A 14,639-nucleotide genomic window follows, 5' to 3' on the forward strand; every position below is an offset into this window, starting at 1 on the left:
GGCGTATCTGCGTGGACTTTGGTAGACGCGTCTCCTGACCCGCAAGATGCCCATGACCGACGAAACAGACCACAGCGGCGGGGTTATCTTGGATGGACCTTTTGATCCAGATGCCCAAGCCACTGTCACTGATTACATTGACTATACCGAATACCTCCCCGCCGACATCATCCGTTCCCTCACCCTCATTCGCGGCTTGGATGAACGCTATCTCGAATCGGCGCAATCCGTACACGACCTCAGCAAGAGCTACGGTCGCCTCCCTGATGCCGCGTCTGACGAGCGTCCTAGCGCCATTGAAATGCGCAAGCATATATCTCTACAACTCGACCGTGCCATCAATGCTCGCGAATCCTCCTATGCTGAATCTTGCCGCCTTTACGATGTCGTTGATCGCCACTTCGACCGCTTGAGCTGTATCCGTCAGAAGCTCGATGCGCTCCCTAGACCTCCCTCTGAAGAACCGACTCCTCCTCCAGAGCCTACACCCAAACGTTCCCGCAAGAAAGAAAATGCGTCCACAACACGAATCACTCTCCGGCTGGACAATCGCAAGCGCAGTAGCAATCAGAAGTCAAGATCGCGCCGCCCGGGACTTACAGCGGAACATTTGGCCAACTTCAACCCGGATTCCCCCATCGATAGTACCGAACATTCCGATGCTGATGCCGAACCGCAACCTTCACGCAAGCCCGCCAAACCACCGAAGAAGGAGAGGGAGAAGGCACGACGACCAAGTTCCGGCAATGGATTTTCCACAAGCAATGCTCTCGCGCTTCTCAAACCACCCCCAGCAGATGCAAAGGTTGGCAGTCAGGATTTGCCATGGCTGCGACTGACGGAATGGGAGATGACCAAATTGAGGAAGAAGATGAAGAAGAACGCCGTGTGGCAGCCCAGCGAGGTTATGATACACCGCGAGCTTGCCCTTTCTGGCCGTGGCTGGGAAGCCTATCGCGTTGCTAAGACCGCCGCGATTGAGGCCGGGTCTGAATTCATCGACTGCGATAACCTGGAGGAAACTCGTCATGAGGAAATGGTGAAGGATGCCGAGGAGACAAAGCTCAGCAACCGTGGTATGAAGCTGAACGAAGCCAAGAAATTGAAGCGCGAGATGATGGCACGAGAAGCCTTGCTCAATGGAGAGACACCAATCAAGCCTATTCCCAGCCCCGTCCAAGCGACTCCAGCAAGTCGGTCCTCGCGGAAGAGAAAGCGAGATGAGATTGCGGCTGAGGAGGCCATTGAAGACCGAGTGGAGGCAGAAGAAGAAGTCGCCATAGATCCCACTCCCGTGCCTTTACCGGTGAAGGTATCGTCAAAGTCTAGCTCGTCACGCCGCCGATCCAGTCGGGGAGCCGCTACCGGTGGATCGGCAGATGGAACTAGTGCTCCCATCGCCCCGATTTCGACCCGAGAATCCCCCCGCGGTTGAAGAAAAGGCATCTCCACCTCCGCCATCCCCAACTGGCTCACGACGATCAATACGGTCGATTGTCCAGCCTGCTGGTACGCCAACTCCTCCCGTTACACGACCCACGTCGAGACGATCTGCCGCCGCTTCCATCGAACTTGGAGCTCTGGGAGGATTCTCTGCCAGTGCTACAGTCGGCGGGCGAGATTTCCGCATTAAGAGTGCCACCCCGGCCCGAAAAACACCTGTTCGAGAGCCGTCTCACGCGCCAAGTGTTCCTGCTCCAGTCCGACGGCGCAAGCGGCCCGCTCCTGGCCCTGTTTCCACCGGTCAAGATGGTGGTGCGGCCGTTAGTTACGGTCGTCGCAAGGCCAAGCCAGGCAAGAAACGTATCAGTACTGGAAAATCCCAGGAGACCCGTGTCGATGAAGATGGAGTCCTAGAAGAAATAGATTCCAATGAGCCTCGTTATTGTCTATGCGGCGACGTGAGCTTCGGTACTATGATTTGTTGCGAGAACCCAGATGTATGTCTTTCCCGTTCCCCACTTCTTCTTTTTTTCTGTTATTCTTTCCGTGATACTAATATCATGCGCAGTGTGACCGCGAATGGTTCCATCTCGACTGCGTCGGCCTTTCAGAGGTTCCCTCTCGTACCGCGAAATGGTACTGTCCTGAATGCCGGGTGAGATTCCACAAAGGCCAGGATGGCATCGTCAAAGGCGGAAGGCGATAAATGAGACTTTAGAGATGGAAGTACTTGCATGATACCACGAGAGATTCTCTGCAATTATTGGAATTCGGTCTGCTAGCAGGTAAGGAGTTTGTCGGTTTCGGCGTTATCACAGCAGGGGAACAATCGAGCTTTTTTTTAGCCAGCGAATCTGACATCTACAATATTTCGATGATTCCCCCATGTTACTTTTAGCTCTACAGGTATCTCTTATTCATAGGAGTTATTTTATTTCTTTGCTCAAGATCTGGTTCGTTTCACATTCTGTACAACTATATAATAATACTTTGCATCATTTACTTCAGTTCCCACTTGTCGCCCTCTGACACGATCTCAACCGGCCGCCTCTCGTCCAGCGACTTGCGACCGGCATCTAAGATGGCAGTGGTGGCAATGGTGTTCTTCAAGGTAGGCAGAGGGCGAGCGTCCAGCTGGTCGAGTGTCAAACGACCCTCGTTGACGCCCGTCACGGCATCAATGAACTTCTCAAAGCTAATGTAGCCGTAGCCAGTCTGGCCACCAAAGTTACCTTCCTCGTCGGGAGCATACTTCATGTAGAAGCTAGTTTCGAGATAGTGTTAGTAAGTTGTTTTATCCGTATGGACTTCAGTTCATCAAAGGGATTATGCGTGACTTACGGGTTCACCCAGATCAAACCCTGGTCATCGCCAGTCACATCGTAGCCTCGCTTAGCCTGGTTGACGCGAACCTCACCATTGGCCGCCATATCTATTTCACAAGATTAGTATCGGATCAAAATTCGACAAAGAAACCAAAAAAAATACGTACAGTGGAAGTACTGGTTGGAGTGCACACCCGCATTCTGCGGCGCCGTCCAGCTGGCCGTGTACACACCCGTCGCAATCTTAGCAGGGTCATCCTTGCGTCGCCACTCTACCAATAGGGTGATAGTATCCTCGGTTTCAGGAACACAGCCTAGGGAAGCAGCAGTTCCCTGAGATGCAGTAGCTGTGACACGAACAGGCTTATAGTCGGGCACCATGCTCTCATTGATATCAATGTGGTGCGAGTTGAGATAGTACGAGATATCTGAGTCCCGACCAGCCCATGCCTTGAAGGTCTCCAGCTGACTCTTCGGTTGGCTCATGTAGCTGTAGAAATAGTTGAAGTCGCCTAGGTTCTTCGCCTTAGCGCGAGCATCCGAGTAGGCTGGGTCGAAGCGCTTATGGTGCTCGACGAAGACGAAGACGCCGTGCTTGCGCGCGGCTTCTACCAATGCCAGGTGATCCCCCAATCGCTGGGTGGCGGGCTTGGTGATCAGGACGTGGTGTCCGCGCTCAATAGCGTACAGGGCAATTGGGTAGTGTGTTGAGTCTGGGGTGAAGATTGTGATGGCAGAGCCCTTGGGCAGGGCGTCAATTGCCGACTTGTAGGCGTCGGGGTCGGTCTGGTCGTCGGCAGGGAAAGAGGCGAAGGAAGTGTCGAGGCCATTGTAAACCTGGGAGATATTGCGGTGCAGGTGATCACCTAGATTCTTCTAGTTAGCCTCTCACATCCAAGTTCCCCTCGTTGCCTCTCTCTGTTTGACTTACGAATGCCAGGGAATTTCTTGCCCGACACGCCGACCATGCTCAAGTCACCGACCTTACCGCGGCGGCGCAAGTCGAACAATGTGAGGCCCACGACGCCAACCTTCTTGTCCGAGCCCGAGGCACCACCGCCGACGAAGCCAGTGGTGTACTCGCCAGTGCCGACCTAGTGGAGTTCTGTGAGCTGATGCTGTATAGGTGAAGGGTACGACGGAGCTTACCATCAATACACTTGGAGGAGCCATGATGAACAGTATTTGTCAATTACGATAATAGAAATGAGAGACAAGACAAGACAAGAGAGAAAATTGGGAGGAGAGAGGAATAAAAAGAAGAAAGCTGGGGCAATGGGGGGACTTTCGTTGCTGGACGTAATTCTTCCGGCGTTTGAAAGCCCCTCCAAACGTCATGCTGGGGCAGTCAATAGCCGATCTATTGCGGGGTGCATTAGATATGCTATTTCTATATAGTAGTAATAATAGTTATTAGTATAGTATATGATATAATATAATATAATATAATATAATATAATATAATATAATATAGTGCGTATAGATAGAGAATGCAATTCAAATATGTATTCTTTCTCCAGGGCCAATCCAACTCGGTTCACGCAGCAATGAATCCCCGAGTCGCATCCGCTGCCCCTCCATCGCCAATGCCGCCTCCACAGCTCAGCAAATGCCAAAGTGTACCACCCCCACATTCTGCCCCTTGTCGGCTATTGGTGGGATTTATTCCTCCGCCATTCACAGGCTCTCGGAGGATTCCCCGACGTGGGGAATGCATAGGAGGACTGTTTGGAGTGCAACCATGAGTGCGCTTCCTTAAAAAGAGGGCAGGCTCTTGACTTTTCCCTTCTCCTCTTTTGAGTCTTGACATTTTCCATCTTCAAATATACCCAAAACCCTCATACGTATGTACCTACCTGTTCAACATCCGAATCCAAGCAACTAACCGTGCTGTAGCATCACCATAATCATGTCGCCGACTCCACTCCGCCCCGGCGTTTATGCGCCGACCATGACCTTCTTCAACCCCAACACCGAAGACCTTGATGTTCCTACAATCCGCCGCCACGCCGTCCGCTTGGCCAAGGCTGGGCTTGTCGGCCTGGTGACCATGGGCTCAAACGGTGAAGCCGTGCATCTGACCCGCGAGGAGCGTGCCACTGTGACTCGCGAGACTCGCTCTGCTCTCGACGAGGCCGGATTTCAGAACGTGCCCGTCATCGCCGGTGCCAGCGAAAACAGTATTCGCGGTACCATTGATCTGTGCAAGGAGGTCGCTGCTGCAGGCGGCGAGTACGCTCTCATTGTGCCTCCCAGCTACTACCGCGGTGCCGTTGGCAACGACGAGACCATTTATGAGTACTTCACATCCGTCGCCGACGGCTCGCCTATTCCTCTGATCCTGTACAACTACCCTGGCGCCGTGGCCGGTATTGACATGGACTCTGACCTCATCATTCGCATCTCTGAGCACCCCAACGTTGTTGGCACCAAGTTCACCTGTGCCAACACTGGCAAGCTCACCCGCGTTGCCAATGCCCTGGGCGCAGTCACCCCCGCATCTCCACTGGCTAATGCCAATCGCCCCGCACCAACTGTTTCCAAGCCTGATGCGAAGCACCCCTACATTGCTTTCGGTGGTATCGCCGACTTCACTTTGCAGACTCTCGTCTCTGGCGGAACTGCCATTCTGGCCGGTGGTGCCAATGTCATTCCCCGTCTCTGCGTGCGTATCTTCACTCTCTGGTCCGAGGGCCGTTTGGCCGAGGCCATTGAGGCTCAGCAGCAACTCAGTGCTGCGGATTGGGTTCTGACCAAGGCTGCTATCCCCGGCACCAAGTCTGCCATCCAGTCTTATTACGGATATGGTGGATACCCCCGCCGCCCGCTTGGTCGTCTCAGCGATGACCAGGCCAAGGCTCTTGCAGACAAGATCAAGGGCGCATTGGATGTGGAGCTCTCTCTGAAGGATGTCGCATAATGGCCAGGGAGAAAAGTTCAAAGTAAATTAAGACGCACATAGGATTATCAACGCTGTACATGAATCGCATACTATACATATTATTATGACTGAAAACCAATCGAATACCCGATCGCTAGATCCCGATTAGGAAAGTACCCGATAAATGGGTCCGATTCCCTGAGGGTCCCCAAGTCTATTCCATCTGTCCAATGAGTGCAGATTTGTGCTGTACGGAGTAAACTAACATTGAAACAGCCATATTGTGCTCCATACAAAGAAATCAAATGTCTCTCAAAATGATGGTCCATCTTGTCTGCTTTTCTGGGACTGGCGTAGTATTCCAATGGTTGTTCCGCGAAGGTGATAGGCGGAAAAACTCATAATTCGGAGTTGTTGCGAGCCCAGGCCGCCTTCAACCATCTACTACCGCCCGTTGAATACTAGTTCCATCTGATCAAGAACGAAAAAAGAAGAAGAAGAGACTCAAGATCCCCCCACGCAAAGCAGGACTTGGTTTTCTGCTTTTTTCTTGCTCGTATACCTACTACAATGACAATAATATAGACATTTCATTCTGGATCAATACCTCGGTGCATTACTGTTCCGGGAAATGACCCGTTTTGTTATCTAGTGGAGACAACCCTCAAAGCATGCGGTATCAATATCCCGACTCGGGGATTAGTATGCGAGACGCCCCGCCTCACGATGGGGGCCTCGCGAGGCTATCCCACGCCATTCAGGACCATCATCTACCGGCCGAGTTTGGACCTGCTACGAATAGAATTTAATTTTTTTTGGAGCAGCTTTGATATACCCCTCTCTTCCCCCGCTCTCTCTAACTTTTTCTTCTTCTTCTTATTTCCTCTACATCCCACTTTTTCTGGAGAATATTCATACAATAATCTTCTTCTCTTCTATTCACATATACATATATTCATCACAATGCCGTACCCTGATGAAGCTGAGGGATTCCAGGTCGATGGACCTAACTCTTTCACCCAGTTCCACAAGCGCTTCGTAAGTCGGCTACTCCCGTTCTCCGGGTGGACTTTTTTTCTAACGCGAAATTATTTGGGAATCTACAGTTTCAGCTGAAGCCATTTGGTGATTATGGTGTGCTCCAGCTAATCAAACTCCATGTCCTCAACTATCTCTAACTGAATTCGCAAACAACAGACGTCGACGTCAAGATCGAAGCATGCGGCATTTGCGGCAGTGACGTGCACACCATCAGCGGAGGATGGGGATCCCAAAAGTTCCCTCTGTGTGTGGGACACGGTTCGTATCCACGATCAATCATTCCAATGACAGACCAGTCCAATAATTAACACACATTCCAGAGATTGTCGGTACTGCCATCCGCGTCGGTCCCAAGGTGACCCTGATCAAGGAGGGCGAACGTGTCGGCGTCGGCGCCCAGTCCTACTCCTGCGGAGAGTGCAAGCAGTGCAAGAACGACAACGAAACGTACTGCCCCGTCCAGATCATGGACACATACGGAGCCGAGTGGCCGGAGACCGGCATCGTCAGCCAGGGTGGATACTCATCGCATGTGCGCACCCACGAGCACTGGGTATTCCCGATCCCCGATGCCCTCGACTCCGTCACTGTTGCGCCAATGCTTTGCGCTGGTCTCACTGCCTACTCGCCGCTAGTGCGCAATGGGGCTGGACCCGGCAAGAAGGTTGGAATTGTTGGTCTGGGCGGCATTGGTCATTTCGGCGTGATGTTTGCAAAGGCGCTTGGTGCGGAGGTTTGGGCTATTTCCCGGTCTCGGGCGAAGGAGGCTGATGCCTTGAAGTTGGGTGCTGATGGATATATCGCTACTGCAGAGGAGGGCTGGGATGAGCCGCACAAGTTCTCGTTTGATTTGATTATTAACTGCGCCAATTCTTCGGAGGGCTTTGATCTGGCTCGCTATCTGTCTATGATGGATGTGCATGGTCGCTGGGTCAGTGTTGGTCTGCCTGAGGAAGAAGGTCAGGTTATCAAGGCCCAAAACTTGATTTCCAACGGTGTGCTCATCGGTGCTAGCCATCTGGGTAGCCGTCGGGAGATGCTTGAGATGCTGCAGCTGGCTGCGGACAAGGGACTTAAGGGTTGGGTTGAGGAGATCGCTATCGGTGAGGAGGGTCTGAAGGACGCTATGCTGCGTATGAAGAAGGGTGATGTCCACTACCGGTTTACCCTGACTGGATATGAAAAGATTTTCGGTTAAAAGGATGTTGATACTACTAGTACGGCGCATTAAAGAGAGGCAAGCTCTGAAGGATGGGGTGTTCGGCGACCCTAGTCGTGGTGTCCCAAGGTTATAAGAGGCTAGGGGTGTGCTATTTTATTATGTCTATAGATCGATAACTTAAGCAGTTAATCGAATGGTTCAAATTTATTGCCAGTGGTTTAATAGTAGGGTGTCAAATTTGGTTTCTTCAAGTTTTGACGATGTTTCGTGAACGCCCAGGTGGTGGATGTATATACTAGTAGTACCAGTCGTTCGAGTTGGGTTCGGCTACCCAGTACTACTACCTACTACTAGGTATTCACTAGTGTTCCAGTACTAGTATACTAGTAGTACTATTCATTCCTATTATAAATCGAACTAGTATAAGAATGCGCACAAACAAATTACTAGTATTTTAGGACTATTTCCAAGGCTCTTTGTTCTTCACTTGGATGGCATTGACAAACAGAGTGGATCACTCCACAAGGCTGTTCTTGGAGTATACGAACGGGATCGACGCCCCGGACTGCTACTACCTATCCCTTTCCTCCCTTTCCACTGGCAGTCTGCCCAATTCAAGCCCTGGAGGATTTCTTTTTCTGGCTTATTGATGTAAATCCCCCCCCCCCCCAGAAAGGTTGCTTGAATCGAATTCGGCTTTGTAGAAGCCCCTAATCTTCCCGATTATCGTCAAAGTTGGGCGGAACCCTGGATCAGGAGGCCTAAAACCGCCACTCGGGGCTGACGGTTTGGTCCAGCAGTACCTTGGGCCAAGTATAGAATACATGAGGCGTCAGGCAAATTGCCCCGGATTGTAAGTAGTCGATACTCCGCAATACGGTCCATCCCTGTCAGACAAATGCAAATCCCCCATAATTTGCCCCCCCCCCGGACGCTAGAAAAATCTAATCCCTGCAGATAGGTAGTGGCCCAAGTACCGAATACCTCAATTGCCACTTTAATTATGAGATCATTGAGGTAACCGTTACCGACCGGTATCTGTGCCGGCGGCCAATCACTCCGCCGCAATTCACCGCCCGACTCTCAGACCGCAGTCGATTCATTCTTTGGAAATTCTACTCCCTATTTGTATTCTCTCCTTGCGCTTTCTTTTTGTTTTGTTATTTATCACTGCATTCATTATACTCTCTCTTTTTTCTCGGTTCCTCGGTGTTTTTTGTTATACAATCCCTCTATCCACTAGACTCATCGACTTCGCCCATCACCCCCTGGCGACTACTGAAAGAACTTCGCATTGAACCACCATCGACATTATACAATAGACCAGGACCGGGAAAAGTTCTGTCGTTTTTCACTCTTCTTTCAACGATTCTATCGAGGACTTCGACTCTTCGAAACCCCGATCGTTGATTACCTTCCTTCCTTTGCGCGCAATCTCTATACTGAACGCCATGTCGCCACGAGAGACCTCCACTCGGCGACGCCCCTCGCTATCACTTCGCCTACGCCCCCGGACCGCGGCGCATCCAATTACCCACCCGAAGGAGTATGCTATCGATCAGTGGCGAGAGACCCCCTGCACAGAACTATGCCATGACCTCGAGGGATCGGCACTGGAAGAGATGGAGCCCTTTCCAGAGGCAGTGCCTCGCAGGCGTTCAGCCAAAAGCTTTTCAAGCCTGCGACACCCGATGGATGGGCTAGTGGCCCTGGGCCGCCGTTTATCTGTCACTCTATGCCACAAGTCCTCCAAGAACAATCTTCAGGTACCCGGAGAGGCCGAAGATGACTCTCGCCACTACCAAGTTGCGGGCCACTCCAGCCACAAGCGCAATGTTGCCTCACAAAATTGGGACAAGCGGTCGCGCGCTTGGTCCAACAGCCATAGCATCAATCGACGTCCCTCTCTCAACAGCGTGACTGCTCTGCATGGCTTTTATGCGCCCACCGCATCGGTTCCAGCCCCCATCCCTGGACATGGTTTGGAGCCCCCAATTCTTCCCAATGACAAGTTTGCTGGGTCGGCGGCACGTGCCGCTGCCGCTGCTCAGAATGAACGCATGGAAATGGTCAAATTGGAAATGGCCAAATTGGAAATGGCCAAATTGGAGCGTGACCTTCTTCCCAAGGCATCTGACGTCAGACTTGACTCAGAGAGTGGCATCGGTATTGATCTTCGCGATCGCTCTGATGCCTCGGATTTTGAGCTAGACCTCCCTCGCATTGATCCGGTTTCATACTTGCCCTCAGAGATCATGGCCCAAGTGCTTTCCTACCTGGACCCCGCCTCTCTCATGCAGGCGGAGCTGGTTTCTCACACCTGGAACGGACAGGCAAACTCCCCCCATGTTTGGAAACATGTTTTCCGCAGCGTATATACCCGTCGACCGATCAGCTCTACAGCAACCAAGAAAAGGCAGCAGCTTGGACTGGGGAAGGCCGTTCCCCACCAGGACTGGAAGCGAATGTTTCTAGTTCGCCGGGCCCTCGATCAACGCTGGAAACAGGGCAAAGCTGCGGCAATCTATCTCCACGGACACAAAGACAGCGTGTACTGTGCGCAATTCGACGAGTGAGTTCAGCACAAAAGTCCCCAGTCTCTTGATTCCTAACTAATCATTCATTCCCAGAAACAAAATTATCACTGGATCTCGTGATCGTACCATTCGCGTGTGGGATGCTCACTATCCCTGGTCTTGCCTCAAGATCATTGGCCCGCCTCCTGGCGATGTGTCTGGCTCTGGACCCGTAAACAACCCAGCGCAGCAGGCCACCGGAAAGTCTCCTTTTGTGACCATCTGCCCTCCATCAACACCCTCCGCTGGCATTGTTACCCCGATGGAGCACCCAGCCGACTATCACAGTGCCTCGATCCTTTGCCTTCGTTTCGATGAGGAGATCATGGTGACTGGATCCTCGGATTATACCTGTATTGTCTGGGACATCAAGGATAACTACCGTCCCATTCGTCAACTTGTGGGCCACCGCGCTGGTGTCTTGGATGTTTGCTTCGATGACCGGTACATCGTGTCGTGCTCCAAGGATAGTACTATCTGCGTCTGGGACCGTAAGACAGGCGGTCTGCTGAAGCAGCTCATTGGACACCACGGCCCTGTGAACGCTGTACAGCTTCGCGGCGATCTTGTGGTTTCGGCAAGCGGCGACGGCATTGCCAAGCTGTGGAATGTTACCACTGGCGCCTGTGTTAAGGAGTTCCCAAGCAAGGACCGCGGTCTCGCCTGTGTTGAGTTCAGCGAAGACGGCCGTACCATTTTGACTGGTGGAAATGATAAGACTATCTATCAGTTCGATGCCAATACCGGCGAGCTGGTCAAGGAACTCCGAGGTCACACTGGCCTTATTCGCTCCCTTCACCTGGACAGCATGAACAAGCGTATTGTTAGCGGTAGCTACGATATGAGTGTCAAGGTGTTTGATACCGAGTCAGGCCAATTGTCCGTCGATCTGCCTGGATGGACTACTAGCTGGATGCTCAACGTCCAGTCAGACTACCGACGAATTGTCGCAACTAGCCAGGACTCCCGGGCCGTTATCATGGATTTCGGTTACGGATTGGATGGTATCGACTTGTTGGAGGAATGATTATACCTGAAAACTGCCTATAATATTTCTCATTATTTTCATTCTTTATTTAGCGTTGTTTTTGGGATATTTTGCTGGCATTGGATCGCGGGGAGTTAGAGCTCGGGGAATGGCTACCGGAACGGGGAACAAAGATTGGCACATTTGGGCATAGAAGTTTCATTCTTTTTTTTTACGGCTAGACCTATACATGGTGCAAAAGGATATACAATCGTTTGATCAAGTTTCTATTATCCAGCTCTCGTACATATATATGATGCGAAATGGTTCATCATAAATGAACAAAGAAGCAATTGTCCATGTCTGCCTTAGGCAATATATTACATAATCGCACATGATTGGTTCGTGCAGTGCCTAGCGCCACTGTGATCCGTGGGTTTTGGCATCAAAACAATCCCATCGGGTGTTTTTCCCATCAACACAGACAGGCAGACTCCCAGTAGAGGCCCTGATCGTGCTCCTCGTCCTTCATTGACACACCCTTGATCCTACGTCCTCCACTCTCCTCCACCCTACCCCCCCCGAAATTTCGATTGCGGCTATCGCTACCCCGCCATGGGTGAATCCAGGTTCGGCTTTTTCCCCTTATCGACACATGTCCCTTCGACGAGGCACAACGTGGAGCGATTCGCTGATGGAAGATATCTCCTAGACAAGAATTGCTGGCTTGGTTGAACAACCTGCTGCAGCTCAACATTACCAAGATCGAGCAGTGTGGAACCGGGTATGATCGGCCAAAGACCCCTCGCCCCCCTCTCACCGGAGAGTCTGCGCGCTAGAAGAGCATGAAAGAGAACTCAACTGACATGGGATTTTGGTGGATACACACAGTGCTGCGCTATGCCAGATCTTCGACTCGATATTTAGTGAGTGCGACCTGGCGAACACTGTCAAGAAGCGGTCAAGCCGCCTGGGAACATACGGGGAGGCAACGATACTGATACAATGGTTTTCTCATTGCAGTGGACGTGCCCATGTCTCGGGTTAAGTTCAACGTCAACACCGAATACGCCTACCTTCAAAACTTCAAGGTTCTGCAAAGTACGTTCCCCGCCATCGGGCCGCGTAACGGTCGACCCCATGACAAAATCTTGTTAACATATATACTCGCTCATCCAGACATTTTCACCCGTCACACGGTCGAAAAGCCCATTCCGGTTCAATCCCTCACCAAGTGCCGCATGCAGGATAACCTGGAGTTCCTCCAATGGACCAAGCGATACTGGGACCAGCACTACCCCGGTGGTGATTATGATGCCGTCGGCCGTCGCAAGGCTTCTGGTGCCCCCGGTGGTGCCCCCATTGCCGCCGCGCGTGCCCCCTCAGCTGGCTCACGCCGCGGAGTTACCCCGACCTCTGCCGCCGTGCGTGGTCCTCGCGTTGCGAGCGCTGGTGCCGGTGCCGCTACCGCTGCACTGCAGCAAGAACTCGCGACGCAGAAGGAAGCTATTGGTGGCCTCGAGAAGGAAAGAGACTTTTACTTTGCTAAGCTGCGCGATATTGAGCTGCTGCTCCAGAACGCCATTGAGGCTGACCCGGAGCTGGAGAAGGAGGAGGATACGTTGGTGAAACACATCCAGGGCATTCTGTATTCGACCGAGGTATGTTGACATCTGTGTGGGGGCGGAAGGAGAAGAAGAAGAAGGAGAAGAGGAAGAGAAGAAGTTGAAACGTGACGGGAACTAAGCTAACGGAAATGATTGCTGCAGGATGGATTCGAGATCCCCGAGGCGGAAGAGGGTGTGGCTGATGAGCTGGAGACCTTCTAAGCGGTCGGGCCAGGGAGAGAGCAAACGAGTCCCATTACTATACCCCCCCCGCGACTTGTGTTTCACGAGACCGTAGATAGTGAATAGCGCGCATTGCCCTAAGTGACGCGATCCGAACCGAGTATTTCAGACTAAGCAAGGACCCGAGTTCACAAGTCATGTGTTCCTGGTACGGAGGAGATGCTCCGTACCTAATTGTACAATGTAATACATACTCCAGCTATTGGCTGCGGGCCGGCTATAGTGCGGCGTCCTTGCGTAGATCCACATGGGAGGTAATCTTACCGTAGTATGTTCAGGACGGGGTAGAGAGGAAGTGCATAGTTTTACTCTGTAACTATCCTATGACTCACGAGTCCTTATTTCTGTCTATTCTCGGGAATATACCTAGGTGTAATGTACTTATAAGTTATGACTTATGTATGTACACCAGTATACTATGTATACTATACCATACCTTAAGGTACCATACGGTGTCTCCCCCAAAGTAAGACCTCATTAAACCTGCACCGAGACTAACCCAATTAGGACTAGTCCGGCTAGCCAGAACCCTCGGGCTCCACCTGACAGCCATCCAATCATCCGCCGTGCCCTGCTGTGTACCTGCAGCGAGAAACCTTTCTTTGGACACTGATGCTGCTCCCTCGCTGCTATGGGTCATGGCTCAAGGCTCAAAATAAACAGAGAAACAGAGCCCATTGTTGGTCTATCTTCTCGACTCCCCATCTCCTCCCATCTCATGTCCCACCACCTGCTTCTGGAAACTTGAAGTAGTGGGTTTGGACCCGAAAAACGAGCATCTCGGCCCCCGGGCTAGTTCGTCACCTACGCGGGTCGCCTAGACTTGGCTTTTAATAGGGGAGACGCTTGGGTCCGGTCTGGCTCGTTCCACTGTTCCACCGTTCCACCCAGAACCGTTTCGCTTTTTCCTCACTCTTTCCCCCCGTCTTCTCTCTACCCCCCTCCTCTCCCCTCTACCAAGAGTTCTGAAGTCGGACGGGTTCGTCTAGAGCTGCTTCGTCTTGTTCCAGAGAACAACGTGCGCCTGACGTTACCATCGGACCCGCTGGCTGCTCGGGTACCTGATATCGCCTCGCCTCAACTGTGCATTGTTTGGTGACCTTCCTGCAACGACACTATGGATTAGGCCTCCAACATTTGCCATCAACTTTCTTCCCGACACTCCTTTCATCTGGTATGTTGCGTTCCAGAATTTCCTCTCTGCTGTAGCGAAACAGCAAGGCATCGCATGGGAGCCCGCGCGGCTCTATCGCCTACTTGAAACACATCGCTAAACCGACCCAACGCCCTTAGACATTTCGAAACGTCCCTGCGACCTTCAAACGCCATTCACTCTTTACCATCTCTTATTTTTGTCGCGACTGAATTCGCGGACTTCCACTCTTTACCATTGC

The 14,639-nt window shown here is 51.9% G+C and overlaps 6 protein-coding genes across 6 annotated transcripts; 5 read left to right on the forward strand and 1 right to left on the reverse strand.

Annotated features, from left to right (window-relative positions):
• Positions 1-46: 46 nt before the first annotated feature.
• On the forward strand, positions 47-2,149 carry N7481_004083 (putative PHD finger domain protein; the record flags this gene model as incomplete). The annotated part of the gene is made up of 3 exons (XM_057263302.1): positions 47-1,367; positions 1,390-1,940; positions 2,012-2,149. 3 exons carry the CDS (start codon positions 47-49, stop codon positions 2,147-2,149), a joined length of 2,010 nt encoding a protein of 669 aa, XP_057124963.1.
• Positions 2,150-2,442: 293 nt separating this feature from the next.
• Positions 2,443-3,941, reverse strand: N7481_004084 (Gfo/Idh/MocA family protein; the record flags this gene model as incomplete). Its single annotated transcript, XM_057263303.1, has 5 exons — positions 2,443-2,707; positions 2,785-2,875; positions 2,936-3,634; positions 3,700-3,862; positions 3,918-3,941. 5 exons carry the CDS (start codon positions 3,939-3,941, stop codon positions 2,443-2,445), a joined length of 1,242 nt encoding a protein of 413 aa, XP_057124964.1.
• A 736-nt stretch (positions 3,942-4,677) lies between these two features.
• Positions 4,678-5,688, forward strand: N7481_004085 (dihydrodipicolinate synthase family protein; the record flags this gene model as incomplete). The annotated part of the gene is made up of 1 exon (XM_057263304.1): positions 4,678-5,688. One exon carries the CDS (start codon positions 4,678-4,680, stop codon positions 5,686-5,688), a length of 1,011 nt encoding a protein of 336 aa, XP_057124965.1.
• A 924-nt stretch (positions 5,689-6,612) lies between these two features.
• On the forward strand, positions 6,613-7,888 carry N7481_004086 (NAD(P)-dependent alcohol dehydrogenase; the record flags this gene model as incomplete). Its single annotated transcript, XM_057263305.1, has 4 exons — positions 6,613-6,687; positions 6,756-6,783; positions 6,847-6,948; positions 7,011-7,888. 4 exons carry the CDS (start codon positions 6,613-6,615, stop codon positions 7,886-7,888), a joined length of 1,083 nt encoding a protein of 360 aa, XP_057124966.1.
• Positions 7,889-9,303: 1,415 nt separating this feature from the next.
• Positions 9,304-11,455, forward strand: N7481_004087 (F-box/WD repeat-containing protein; the record flags this gene model as incomplete). The annotated part of the gene is made up of 2 exons (XM_057263306.1): positions 9,304-10,424; positions 10,483-11,455. The coding sequence occupies 2 exons, from the start codon at positions 9,304-9,306 to the stop codon at positions 11,453-11,455; spliced, it is 2,094 nt and encodes a 697-aa protein (XP_057124967.1).
• A 524-nt stretch (positions 11,456-11,979) lies between these two features.
• eb1 (microtubule-binding protein BIM1) lies at positions 11,980-13,224 on the forward strand (the record flags this gene model as incomplete). Its single annotated transcript, XM_057263307.1, has 6 exons — positions 11,980-12,024; positions 12,108-12,179; positions 12,287-12,321; positions 12,419-12,496; positions 12,575-13,056; positions 13,165-13,224. The coding sequence occupies exons 1-6, from the start codon at positions 12,011-12,013 to the stop codon at positions 13,222-13,224; spliced, it is 741 nt and encodes a 246-aa protein (XP_057124968.1). The 5' UTR covers positions 11,980-12,010.
• Positions 13,225-14,639: the final 1,415 nt, after the last annotated feature.

Source organism: Penicillium waksmanii, assembly GCF_028829765.1.
Source record: "Penicillium waksmanii strain IBT 27052 chromosome Unknown utg000004l:1.0-5674109.0:1.0-5678898.0, whole genome shotgun sequence".
NCBI classification, from domain to species: Eukaryota; Fungi; Ascomycota; class Eurotiomycetes; order Eurotiales; family Aspergillaceae; genus Penicillium; species Penicillium waksmanii.